Genomic DNA, 14,164 nt, shown 5'->3' with positions numbered 1-14,164 from the left:
CACAGAGTCTTCCACTGGAGTTGATCTATCATCTCCGTAACACTTTCGCGATTACTAAATGATCCTGTAACGAAGCGCGCTGCTCTCCGTTGGATCTTCTCTATCTCTTCTATCAACCCTATCTGGTACGGATCCCACACTGCTGAGATTGTTACCAGGGCAACATGGAAGCAGCACCTGCAAAATCTACAGACACTGTTTAACACAGCCACAGGTGGTGCACCAGAACCACCTGTTGTGGCTGCCAATGGCCAAGCCAGTCACAGTGTTCAGTGCTTCAAGTGTATGGGTTGCACTATTGCAACTACAAATGTAGTTTTTTTGACTCAAATATAAAGTACTTAGGCTATCTATAAGGTAATGAAGGGCTCATGCCCACACAGAATAATGTGGATGCATACAGTAACTTATCGGTTCTTGTGAACCGAAGAGAACTACAGTCATTCCAGAAAAATGTTAATTATTATGTGAAATTCATTCACATTTCCTACCTATTTAATCATTTGGGTAAAAAAGGAGTTAAACTCATGTGGTCAGAGGTAACTAGAAAGCTGTCTTGCCACTTAAACAGAGCCTTACATTGATGCCTTGTTTAGCAACACTCAACTCATGCATCACTTAATACTAGTGGCTAATGCCTCAGATTGCAGCACTGCTACTGTACCGTCCCATACATAGACCGACGGCCCATCTCATTTGTGTCAAGAATATTAAATAGGGCACAGTGAAAATACACATATATACAGAAAGAGGAATTTGCTACCACATATGGCTTCAATAGGTTTCACAAATATCTCTATGGACTAAGTTTCACCTCATCACTGATTTACAAGCCTCTGATTTCACTATTCGGTCCTCACCCAAAACTTTCTGATAATGCTGCACTGGTGGGCAGTAATCCAATACAGGCCCACAATGCAGCACTCAAATGCAGATGCACTTTCCCCATATGGTGTGTGGCCCAGATGCAGAGTCTGATAATCACAAAGCACTATATTTTGCCTTAGAAGCCAATCAGTGATGCACCCTCAATCAATTCCCAATTACTATGCACGATGTAGCTACAGAAACAGCCCATAATATACTACTCTGCAGGGTGTTGCCTTTTCTAAACTGTTGTGACTGGACCATCTGCCTAACTGTGCCCACCTAGTATGACATATATATTTTTTGTTACAACAGCTGCTTAATGCAACAGATGGTGACTTATTATTAGGATGGATGAATATGAATGCCAGGTTGTAATTTCACTGACATTCTGGCACTGCATAATGAAGTTCCTCCACAATGAATTTGGGGAATACCCAGAATGAAGGCAATAGCAAGGCATTACGTGTACTGGCCTAGTGTTGATGCTGTCATAGACCATACATTTCAGACCTGCCAGGTCTGCGCCCATAATCAATTATCCCCAGTGCAGCATTCCAACCCTTAGCCCCAATCTGACCAACCCTGGCAAACAGGCCATACTGATTTCACTTGGTCATTTCGAGGAGCAATGTGGTTCCTAGTTGTTGACACCCTCTCTTTCCAAATGTGGAATGGATGACGACCACACCACCACCACCACCACCACCACCACCACCACCACCACCGACAACAACAACAACAACAACAACAACAACAACTATTATCAGTGCCCTCTGCACAATAATTGCAATACAGGGGGCACCTTCCATCCTGATTTCTGCTCTCAATTCACAGCACCCGCATTTCAGAATTTTTTTAAACACAATGGTATTGAGTACCTTTCCATCCAGCAACTAATTCTGAATCTCAAGGCATGGTCAGGACCTTCAAAACACAGACATGCAAGATAATGATGACAGCCATCTCCAGGGAAGCACTCACCAGCTTCATCACAACATACTGGTTCACCCCTGTAAATGGATGTAGTCCAGCCAAAATTTTATGCGGATGCAGACCCCACACCCTGTTTGATCTGCTGCATGTAACTGAATGAGCTTATGGCCTCTGCAATGCACACAACACTATTACATGAACTTTTTGCCAGAATCCCTGGTCTACCCCAGGCATCATTGTCAGCAATAGAGGACAACAAATGTTTGAATTTGTAGCCTGTCAGGAGAACAAAGTAAAACATCAAAATCAGCTCCCACTGCACCAAGATACTGTGCCCACCCCCGTTACCCCATAGCTGACTGGCCGAGATTCCTACAACCACGCTTGAGACAAGTGTGGCCAACGGCCTGCCTCTGCTACAACCTCTGCTCTAATTTTGTCACCAGTTGAGTTGACAATGAACAATGATGCGAACAGATGGAGATGGGAAAATTTCCACACCCTTAGCCACTTCCAGCTCTCAGCAATGCCAGTGACCACCTCTCTGGGCAACAAGTGGGGGTTCACCATATGCAGACTGCAGCACTCGCGGAGGCCAGACTACACCCCCATCAGGACTGCAACTACTACCCCCCCACCCCCACTCCCACCCCCACCCCCACCCCATCCCACCCCACCCCACCCCACCCCTCCTGCAGGCAGGACTCAGATGTACTGCTGTCAGTTCAATTGAACGGCAACCCCTGAGCTAGCACTACCATCTGACCCATTGATCATGATCAAAAAGTATGATGGTGGCTTTGGTGGGGATTCCCTATGGGATGATTCAAATGTTGCTGCAGTGTAAATGTGACAAAGAGTGATTTCAATAGGAGTATAGAAGCACTGACATGTAGACAAGGGATTAGTGTGACAGTTGTGTCTTTCCGACATGTATGCAGTAAATGTGGTAATATGGACTATGGCGACATTATTACGAATGGGTCCAAACAGGACCAACATGCAGTTATTCTTTTCTTGGCCGCAGGAGGATAAACAACAGTAGACATCTGTAAGAGAATGAAGAATATGTCTGGGGCAGCATGTCTCTCAAAAACCACTGTTGTGGACTGGTGTGTCAAAGTTTCGTGCTCGTTGCAATTCAACACAAGACATCAGTTGATCTGGGAGGCAATTACAGAGTTCTTCACACAGCAGGACATGATGTTTGACCAAACAGTTATTTTCAATCTGGTGTGTCAGTGGGACGATTGCCTCAATGCTCATGGTAATTTTGCCCAATTGGTGTTCTGCTTCTGGACTGTATGGCATACAAATGTAAACTTTTTGATCACCCCTTATAGCCTCAATCCTCTACATAGTTGGCAAAGGCTTGACCACTTCCAGCCCTGTGTGCCAATTAATTGGGAAAGGGTTTTAGTATCCAACAGTGCTTTAAATTTTGAACCCAGCCTCAGTATCGATTTGGAGAACAAATCACAGCTACTCATGCTTAGTAGCTCAGTCACAGTTCGCTCCTGTGGAGGGCACCATCATATTATTACATAGATGTTATATCTGACAATAAAAAAAAGTGTAAGGGCAAACAAAGCACTTAAAAGCTGTAATAGCACATGAAGTGTATCAAGCTACAGTACAGTGTGTGTGTGTGTGTGTGTGTGTGTGTGGTATAGTGCCACAAGCAACTGAATGTCCCATGCAAGATCATCTTTGACTCAGCCTATGATCTATATTAACTGTTTGTTTTCCTTGCTATATTATTCTGTTGTTTTGTTCGCTATGTTACTTGAATGTCATTTTGTGTTGTGGGTTATTTTAAAGCTAATAAGGTGCATTTTGATAACCTGCAACAGTTGGGGACCCCAACGTGATATACAAGTCACAGGCGTTAAATTCAACACATGCTTGCACTCCCGTACTGTGCCGCATCACACAAAGTACAGCTGCGTCAACCTTATTGTGCTGCTTCTGCACTCCATGCCAGCCATACCATGCATCTGTAGCCCACTGATTCTTACAATGGTAGACCAAGTTCCTATGACAATTGCAGATGTACCTGGCTTGTGCAATGGTAAACCACATCACAGTAAAACCATCACTGTTCTGGCAGCAAAATTCCTATGCTATGCTATGTGTAGTTGGAAAGCCAGTTTGTCCTTGTGCAAGGCACCATCAACCATACAAAACATAGTTATGTTGTGGCAGCACTCAGTGAAGAAATGGTACTGGAAATGCAGGATATTCTATTGTTACCACCGAATGTGGACCGATATCCAGCAATTAAGAACACCCTAATCACATAACTTTCACAGTCTGAGGTGAAAAGCCTGGAAAACTTCATGCTGAAGAGTTGGGTGACTGCATGCCATTGCAACTGATGAATTGACAACATATGTTTGCAAGCAATGAAGTAACCAACAACATTATGTGAAGCATTTGGCTATCACATGCTGAAGCCTGGAAAACTTCATGCTGAAGAGTTGGGTGACTGCATGCCATTGCAACGGATGAGTTGACAACATATGTTTGCAAGCAATGAAGTAACCAACAACAGTATGTGAAGCATTTGGCTATCACATCTACTGCCTTACACAAAAAATATTTTAACTGTATGTGCTGGTGATCTAGATGCACTAGTGCAAACTGCCAACAGAATATCTGAAATGTATTCATCTGTGTGTGCTGCAGCAGTTAGCCCCCAACCACAGACAGAAAGCAGCTTTGCTGCACTACAAATTACCAGACAGCTCACTGCACTGTGAATTCCGAATAACAGCTGCTATCACTCAACAGGGAAAACCAGTTGTTCATCCTTGGCTATGAAAGTATGTTGATACCACCACCAATTTGGGGCTGAGGCAAGGAAGTGTAGCTCATCTTGTAAGCAGGGAAACAGTAGAAGCTCAGTGATGATGCCCACTGACGCTCCAAATGGCAGCCATAAATTGTTTATCACAGACCAACATATGAAATTACAGTTTTCAGTAGACACAGGTGCAGATATATCAGTCTATCTGATCGTCCATCTGCCACCTTGTAGGCTTGATGGTTACTGCCTCATTGCAGCCAATGTATCTACAATAATTACATATGGATGACGCACATTAGTGTTAATTAGGCCTACAACACAGGCTTGAGTGGTAGTTTGTCATGGCAGACATAACACATCCTACATTGGGAGCAGATTTTCTACCATTTATGGACTTGTGCTCAACTTCCATCATCAATGCCTGATGGACACTAACACTAACTTAGCTAGACGAGGACTAGTATGTCATGTGGATGATACTGGTATCTGGGTGATAATGAGATTCTCTGTTTATCAAACTTTTGAAACAGTTCCCCCCAAGATCATGTACCAAGCTTCCATAGTGCACTATATTTTGACCTCACCTGGACCCCCTCTTCACACTCAACCACATAATTTAACACCACATAAACTGAATGTGGTTAAAAAGGAATTTTCATTCATGCACACATAGGGGATATGCTGTTTATCAAGTAGTATTTGGGCATGTGGTACCAAAACAGAAAAATGTATGGCGTACTTGTGGAGACTATTGACAGCTAAATGCAAGAACGATATCAGACTGGTATCCTATACCAAACATCAAGGGCTTCACATCCAATGTCTATGGCAAGAGCATATTCTCTACTAAGGACCTCATTAGAGCTTTTCATCAGATACCCGTGGCACCAGACAACGTTCCCAAGACAGCTGTATGCACATCTTTCAGATTGTGAGAATTCACCCGCATGCCTTTGGGGCTACGTAATGGTGCTCAGACATTATTAAAGATGTATTGATGGGGTTGCAGTTGACTTAGATTATTGCTATTTATATATACATGGCATTTTGGTCATGTTGTGCTCAGAAACTGAGCATCTGCCATACATATGACAACTCTTTATCCGTCTATGTGAGTGCAGCCTCATTATTAATCTGTCCAAATGCATCCTTGGGGCAGCAGATGTTCAACTTCTTGGCTATAGCATTAATGCTCAAGGAATCTGACCATCAAAAGAGAAGTAAGATGCAATACTTTGGTTTTCCATTATCTGTGACTATCAAGGAACTACAATGCTACCTCCGTGTCACGAACTTTTATCACTGTTTTATCCGTAGCCACGCCTCCTAGCTGTGCCACTGAACAAATTCATACAAGGCAAACTGACACCACAGGATAAATGAGAGTAGAATCAAGAAGCTGAAATGGCATTTTCTGATTTGAAGCCTGCCATGACTGAAGCAGCGCTCTTGGCGCACCCAGTACCACACACATACAACTTGCACTGGTGGTTGATGTGCCTGCTCCTGCAATTGGTGCTGAATTACAACAACGCATGGATGGATAATAGCAACCACTAGCCTTCTTCAGTAGAAAGTTGTCTCCTTTGCAGCACAACAGGTCAGTCCATCAAAAACTTCTGACATATGCTGGAGGGACAGCAGTTTGTTTTAGTAACAGGTGACAAGCCACTAATATATGCTTTCTGGCAGTATCCAGAGAAAGTTTCACGACGACAGCTCTGACATCTCGATTTTATCACTCGATTTACTATAAACATCATCCATATTGAAGGTGAACTGAACATGCCAGACAATGCACTCACACTTATAGAACATATTTCTGAAGCAACTGACTTTAAAGCTATCACAGTGGCACAACCATCAGATGATGAATTACACAATTTGTTGATGCAATCATCAGGCATGCAACTCCACCTTATCACGCTACCATTGTTAGCTGCCCAGCTATATTGTGATGATGCCAATAACACATGATGACCAGTCATGACAGCCAAGTTCTGCCAACAAGCAATTATCTTGCTGCACAACATGTCGCACCCAGAGGTTAGAACCACAACAAACACGGTGAAGTAAGTGTTCATCTGGTCGCATATGGATAAGGTTTACAAGCAATTTGTATGACAATGTGTGGCCAGTCAATGCAATAAAATTAGCAAACGTGTGAGGTCATCCATGGGAAGCTTCATACCTCCAAATCTACGGTTTAAACACATCCATAAAGATCTTGTCACAATTGTCCCTCTCCACATTACTCCAAATATCAAACTCGTCCCTAAACCCGCTTGATTACAGCAGTATTTCCATGGCTTTATCTATCTATTTACTGTTTGCTTAGAGTGTCTCTGTTAATATTAAGGCTCCCACCATATTTCAGCAGTGTAAAAATGTAATTAAACAATGGAAAATCCAGAATTGTATGTAACAATATTATGAAAAGGAAAGTTGCTACTCACCTTACAGCAGAGATGCTGAGTCGCATATAGGCGCAACAAAAAGACTGTCACTTTCGGCCAACAAGGCCTTCGTCAAAAATAGACGACACGCACACACACACACACACACACACACACACACACACACACACGATCATGAAAATGCAACTCCTCACACACGTGACTGCAGCCTCTGGCAACTGAAGCCACACTCATCTTTCCCATATCAACTATTGTTCATGTGGTAAAACTATATTTCACCTTCATCTGCGTAGAAGATGAGCAAAAATACACTTCAGCACTTTCAAGATAAATAATTTTTCTTCCTACATACAAATGCATACAGCACTGAAGTATATGTACAGCGGTACTAAAATTTTATTTCACATATACAAAATGAAATAAAGGTTTCCTGAAGAATGTGACTCTTGATTTATACTGATCAACTGTAGCAGTAACAGAATGCCCTGGCGATTAGGTAACTGGTTTGCCTAAAGACTATGAAAACAATGTTCACTATTATAGCAGTTACAAGAAGGTAACAACAGATTAAGCAACTCACTGCACCACCCTCGGACCCTGTCGTTGAACGACTGTGCAATGAATGACTGGAGGATGAATCTGTAGAAGAGCTGCTTTTACGGGATGCAAGATTTGCTGGGTCTAGTGTTGGAGGAAACAGCTCATGTTCTCCCCACCTGCCAAACAGAGACAAAAGCATTGTTCTAAGCATATTTTGATATGAATTGAAGCAAATAAACTACATTATTATTTTTACTGTGTTATAAGATTTAAAGTATCATTAAATTTTTAAACAGAATAAATATGTAAATTATACTTTAATTATATTTACTTCATTACACCACCAGAAGTTAAGTTATATTATACAATTAATAAATGTAGAAATTTTGAAATTAAAGTTAAATTTTCAAACCGCTGTAGAAATAACATCACTGATTGGAATAATGTCAAATTGCAACAGAATATTATCAGAGAAGGGAGAAAACATATGGCAGAAGAAAAATAAATAGTTACAAAATGTAGCAATAGATGGAGCTGTAAGCATCATAATTTAATAGTGGTCAATTACAAATGACAACTGAATCATACAACAATGCTTAAAGTGTACATTTGATGTTAAACAAACTGTACTAATCAGTGTGCATGAGTGTACAGATGTGATACTGTTAGTTACGCCAGTCCATTCACCACAGCAAGGTCATATCACATTGGATGGAAAAAATTGGTTTTTAATTCTCCTGAGCCCAAAAACCGCATAAAAAGCATCACTCACATCAGTTTTTAATTGTCCTGAGGCCAGACACCAAATAATAAGCAATAATCACATCGGTTTTTACTTGCCCTGGGGCCAAAAACCGCATAAAAAGCATCAATCAAAATCAAATTGGACTTTTAATTTTTGAGAGACTGGTGCAAAACATGTTCAGTATGTTGTCCACCATTTTCCGCAACATGTTGAAATCGAGAATCAGCATGTTCCACAACTGATCGAAGTATTTCTGGGGTCACATTCAGAATGTGTTGCGCAATGAGTGCCTTCACTGCAGCTAAGATTGCATTCGGAACACTGAACACAACATCTATCAGATAGCCCCACAGCCAGAAGTCAGACGGATTAAGGTCAGTTGATTGGGACCGCCGAGCTGTAGGGAAATGCCGTCTGATAATTCTAGTATTTCCAAAATGGCACTTCAGCAGCTGCTAAACTGCATTTACAGTGTGCGGTGGTGTGCCATCTTGCATAAAAATGATCGGATCCATACATCCACATTGTTGGAGAGCTGGAATGACGTGGTTGCGCAAAAGACACTTATATTACTTACCAGTGATGGTACACGTGACAGGACCAGAAGCACCTGTCACTTCAAAAAAATATGGCCTTATTATAAATGATGCCTTAAACCCGCACCACATAGCAATCTTTTCTGGACGAAGTCATACTGGTTGATTTGGATGTGGATTTTCCATGGCCCATATTCAACAATTCTATGTTTTGTCATATCCTGTTAGTTGGAAGTAGGCTTCGTCTCTCCACAAAATCTTCCAAGGCCAATCATTGTCCATTTCCATGAGAGCAAGAAATTCTAAAGCAAAGGTGTCTCTTGCTGGCAGGTCAACAGGAAGCAACGCGTGTACATGGATAATTTTGAATGGATAGCAAAGGAGGATGATTCATAGGATTTTATGCACCATGCTCAAGGGGATGTCCAATGTTCAGACAATTCTCCGTGCACTACATGTTTCCACTCGTCTCCTCCTGCATTGCTGTGGCCACTGCATCCAGTGACGCCATATGAATTTGTTTCATCCCTCTAGCAGGTTGCACACCAAAAGAACCCATTGTTTCAGATTTCCAAATTATTTTCTCCAGACCCATGGCAGTCATCAGACCAACACCTTTTCCAAACTCTTCAGTGTCCAGAACTTCTGCAGAGCGATGTGTGCACAGTCATCATTCTTGTAATACAGCTTTACAAGCAGAGCGTGATCCTGCATTGAGACAGTCATGGCGAATGTCACAGACGCTAAAGGAGGAAAAGCCGTATACCCAGCGTATTTATACCAACTCCAGTGGGTCATGTGCAAGACTGGTGTTTTCATTTACGTATTCTGACATATACAGTGCCATCTATTGATCAATTTTCACACTATTTTTTTTTATTCTACCATATGTTTTCGCCTTTCTCCGATAATATTCCGTTGCAATTTGAGGTCGTAACAGAAATAACTATCCTGCAGAAAAGAATATCTTAAGAACTGCCAACAGGTAAGTTAACAGAGATGGTAATATTACAAACATTTTTGATTAATATTATTGGTGTTGGGTGAAACCTCAGGGTACCAACCAAATATGCAATGTCAAATCTACGCCAAGACATTAATCTCTTGTAGACATAATATATCAGTGGAAAGAATTTATACAACAACTGTTATGCGACATTAAAGCATGGTTTCTCAAAGACCTCAAAATTTTAAAATTTACTAGCCACGATGCATAGGGATCAAAACTAGGATGCCTCCTCCAATTTCATGGAGTATTTGAATGAAACCAATGAATTTTTGAATGTCACTGGACCACTTAGGATCAGTCTTGTCCTACTACGTGTGTTGAGAATGGTGAGTTGCCACTTAAGCTCTCTCTGCATATCTCTTTGGTGAAATAAGTATACAAAAATTACTCTGTTCCAAATGTAGCTGCATGCCATACCATTGCTCTTCTATACTCCAAACAACTTTTCTTCAACAGTTACCAGTAAGCAATGAGTCAATTTTGGATCCTTATCAGAGGGCTACCATTTAGAAGTATGAATATGTAACAGACTAAGAGAGTTTGATGTTCCATGACAACACTTTAGCCAAGACTCACTACGACTTCTTATAGGACACAGAGTTGTTCTCAAACAGATGATTAAGAAAGAAAAGTGTCCTCAAAGAGGTGTTCTGCTGTGTATTTCCTTGCACACAGATTGAAAGTAGAAAACACATGCAGATTGAAACAAGGGGCTCCCTTGGCTGTTCAGTCAATTCCTCTTACAATATACTGAAAATTTGTTTTCCTAATGAATTCACATTATTTAGTGTTATGTTTTAAAGGATCCTGAATATGCTGAGCCAGATGTGGTGTGACTATGGAAATAAATATTTCATCTCCAATTTTAACTCTGCCCTGCATGTGGCATGACAGATACACCAGGTTGCTGATATTGCAGCTCCAGTAGTCTGCAGGCTTGCAGTTTTGAAGAGTGTTTCATTCCCCTGCCATCTGTCATCTCATTGTTAACACAAACAGTCATCCATCACTGTGAAAACAGATTGGCCACAAGTGATTAATGAAAAACTTGTAACCTGTGAAAGTAATTTCCTACTTATGGGCTTCTAGTACTTCTAGTAGCCCTAATGGGAACAGTTATCATCATGTATCTCTATATAGGGCACTGCCAACTTATACCTGTCATTTTTCACCGATATAGAAGACTAGCCACTTGTAATGCTTGTGGCGTATGGATCAATTTATGTTCTATTTCAATAATACATCTTGTATTCTATCAAGAGGAAAATTACATACATAAATTGTGACCTATTCTTTATTTCATATTGTAATGGGCTGAGTGTGCTGTACAGTTAAAGATATCTGTGTGGTTGCTTCATTCAAGTCTACTGATCAAGACAGAGAAATGCATCATACATCATCTGATGCAGTATTATAGGCGAGAGAGAGAGAGAGAGAGAGAGAGAGAGAGAGAGAGAGAGAGAGAGAGAGAGAGAGAGAGAGAGGGGGGGGGGGGCAGGAGGAGGGGGTGTTTGGGGGCTGTTATTGTATACAAGGATATGAAGAAGAGAAAGAGGAAAGAGAGTACTGTTCTACTGGTAGATTAAAAGCTACAGGTTAAAATTAAGGTGGACGTAAAAAAAGTTAAGTATAAGGAAACAGATGCTAATAGTTAGAGGGGAATGATTACCAGTGAATGAAAAAAAAATAGTGAACTACAAGAGCAGAAAAGTCTAGAACAAACTTTGAAGGAAATAAATCACACTATTTGAGAAATGACAAGGAGAGAATCTGTGACAATAAACAAAAATTTTGAAGCAGTAATGTATAGTTAAGAACACGCGCATCAATGGAAAAGATGTGTACGTATTTTGTTGTTGTTAAGGAAAGTGAAAGGTGACACAAGAAACTGACATGTGCCACAGTACTGGTGTAAATCTCTCCAGCAGCCTCACTCTGAAAGCCTACATGCAAGATTTAGTAAGTATGGATATGGCCTATCGATAGTGGATTTTCAGGCAGTGCCTACAGACAGGCAGATGATTTGTTGGAATGTATTGGTGGATGAAGTAACTGAAAATTATGTACAAGCTCTGGGGACTGGAGCAGATAAAACAGATGAGAACATAACAAGGATATCAATATTAAAATAGGTGTTTGTTGAATATGATATTGTTGAACAGAGCAGCAGAAACCCTTCAGAAAACTTGAGAGAGAAATTACTTCCATCCAGAGAATTATTGACAGTGATTAGGCAGTTTGCTATCTAATTTCTTTTGCTTATTTTTAACTGATGTTCTGCAAAGATATGCTTGTTCAGTTAAGTAAATTTGGAAGTGGTAGCATAAATTCAGGAGAAGCTCTTGTAGAGTTCCTTCAAAAAGAAGGAAAAAGAAATAAAGCTGTAATTGACCATTTAGTTGTTTTTGGTTGTCTTGTAAGAGTCTTTCACAGTGGCATTCATGGAAAAAAAATCTTGGTTTACACGAGCTATTCATAAATATAGTATGTAAGATGACTGCAGGTATAGTTACATAAGCATGAACTTTACACAAGCTGTAGTTGAACATTAGTTTTTCTGTTGCTGTTTTTGGAGACCACCAAGATGTGATTCAGAATAACAATGAAAAATGTATTTACTAACTCTTTTTGAATGGCTGAAAGTTAGTTATGCTGCAAGATATCCTCCAAATGGAAATTATAAGAATGAAATACAAATTAATCATTTTACGTATCTACTTATCTGATAGTAATACATTTTTTAACTCTTGTCTGACAAGCTCAGTATTTATTATGACAAAATAAAAAACAAAATACAAAATCATAACGATGATAATGTATATACTGTTTAGAGCAGAGTTGTAAAGATACTCTCAAGTTCCACCTCTACATTGAGTTAGCCTATTTGATCTCACTTCAGTTTGCAGAGTGTGGAGGGGTTATTCACTTGAATCCAGGAGTAAGCAGACTCTTGTGTTGTGTGCTGTGTAGACATCTTTTGGCTGAGAGCTCTTACAGCATTCAGATTCAATACAGAGACTGGAGTGGCAGAAGTTTTTTGAGACAGCTGGAAGGAAGTACAATCTGGCTCTGAGCACTATGGGACTTAATATCTCACGTCATCAGTCCCCTAGAACTTAGAACTACTTAAACCTAACTAACCTAAGGACATCACACACATTCATGCCCGAGGCAGGATTCGAACCTGCGAACGTAGCGGTCGCGCGGTTCCAGACTGAAGTGCCTATAACCGCTCGGCCACTAGCGGCCGGCGAAGTACAACGTGGAATGGGAAATATTTCAAATGGGAAGTGATAGCCATTTGACCAACTGTTTTCCAGGTTTTAAACCTGAGAATATTGTTCATACAATGGGGTTGGGGCGGGAGAGATGGGGGTGGGGCGGGAGAGACGGGGGTGTGGCGGGAGAGATGGGGGGAGAGGGGGAGAAAGAGTGACAGTGGAGGGAGAGAGGAGGGAGAAAGACAGGGGAGGGTGATGAGGAGGGAGTGAGGGGTGAGAGAGAGAGAGAGGGGGGGGGGAGGGAGGGAGGGAGAGAGAGAGGGGAGGGAGTGAGGGGTGAGAGAGAGAGGGGGGAGGGAGTGAGGGGTGAGAGAGAGAGGGGAGGGAGTGAGGGGTGAGAGAGAGAGAGAGAGATAGAGAGAGAGGGGGGGGGGAGAGGAGGAGGGGGAGAGAGAGAGGGGAGGGAGAGGAGGAGGGAGGGGGAGACAGGGGAGGGAGGGAAAGAGGGTAGGGTGAGAGAGACAGGGGTGTGAGGGAAGGAGGGGGGAGACAGAGGGGGAGGGAGGGTGAGAGAGAGAGAGGGGGGGGAGGGAGCGAGAGAGGGGGGAGCAGGAGGGAGAGAGGGGGGAGGGAGAGGGGGAAGGAGAGAGAGGGGGGAGGGAGAGGGGGAAGGAGAGAGAGGGGGGAGGGAGAGGGGGAGGGAGAGAGAGGGGGGAGGGAGAGGAGGAGGGAGAGAGACGGGGGAGGGAGGGAAAGAAGGTGGGTGAGAGAGACAGGGGTGTGAGGGAAGGAGGGGGGGAGAGACGGAGGGAGGGAGGTGATGGAGGGGAGGGAAGGAGCGGGAGAGAGACAGAGGGAGGGAGGTGAGGGAGGTAAGGGTGGGGAGGGAGGGGAGGGAGGGGTGGGAGGGAGGGGAGGGAGGGAAGGGGAGGGAGGGGTGGGAGGGAAGGGGAGGGGAGGATATATATATATATATATATATATATATATATAGAGAGAGAGAGAGAGAGAGAGAGAGAGAGAGAGAGAGAGAGGAGGGGAGATATTCAGTTGCAGTAGGTCTGTTTGAACCCTTTGCAAATGC

The 14,164-nt window shown here is 42.2% G+C and overlaps 1 protein-coding gene across 8 annotated transcripts in view; it reads right to left on the bottom strand.

Moving 5' to 3' along the window:
- Window positions 1–14,164, bottom strand: part of LOC126259993 (uncharacterized) — a 224,743-nt gene that overhangs the window by 32,869 nt on the left and 177,710 nt on the right. For 5 of the 8 annotated variants that reach the window (XM_049957131.1, XM_049957132.1, XM_049957129.1 and 2 more), the window contains one exon: window positions 7,402–7,745. In XM_049957131.1, coding sequence (XP_049813088.1) covers window positions 7,490–7,745 — 256 coding nt within the window. In that variant the 3' untranslated portion in view covers window positions 7,402–7,489. Of the gene's footprint in view, window positions 1–7,400; window positions 7,746–14,164 lie in introns of those variants that run through there. The other 3 variants (XR_007546584.1, XM_049957134.1, XM_049957135.1) reach the window with 2 other exon arrangements.

Source organism: Schistocerca nitens, chromosome 5, assembly GCF_023898315.1.
Source record: "Schistocerca nitens isolate TAMUIC-IGC-003100 chromosome 5, iqSchNite1.1, whole genome shotgun sequence".
In the NCBI taxonomy this organism is placed as follows: Eukaryota; Metazoa; Arthropoda; class Insecta; order Orthoptera; family Acrididae; genus Schistocerca; species Schistocerca nitens.
This window is presented reverse-complemented; position numbering and strand designations above follow the sequence as displayed.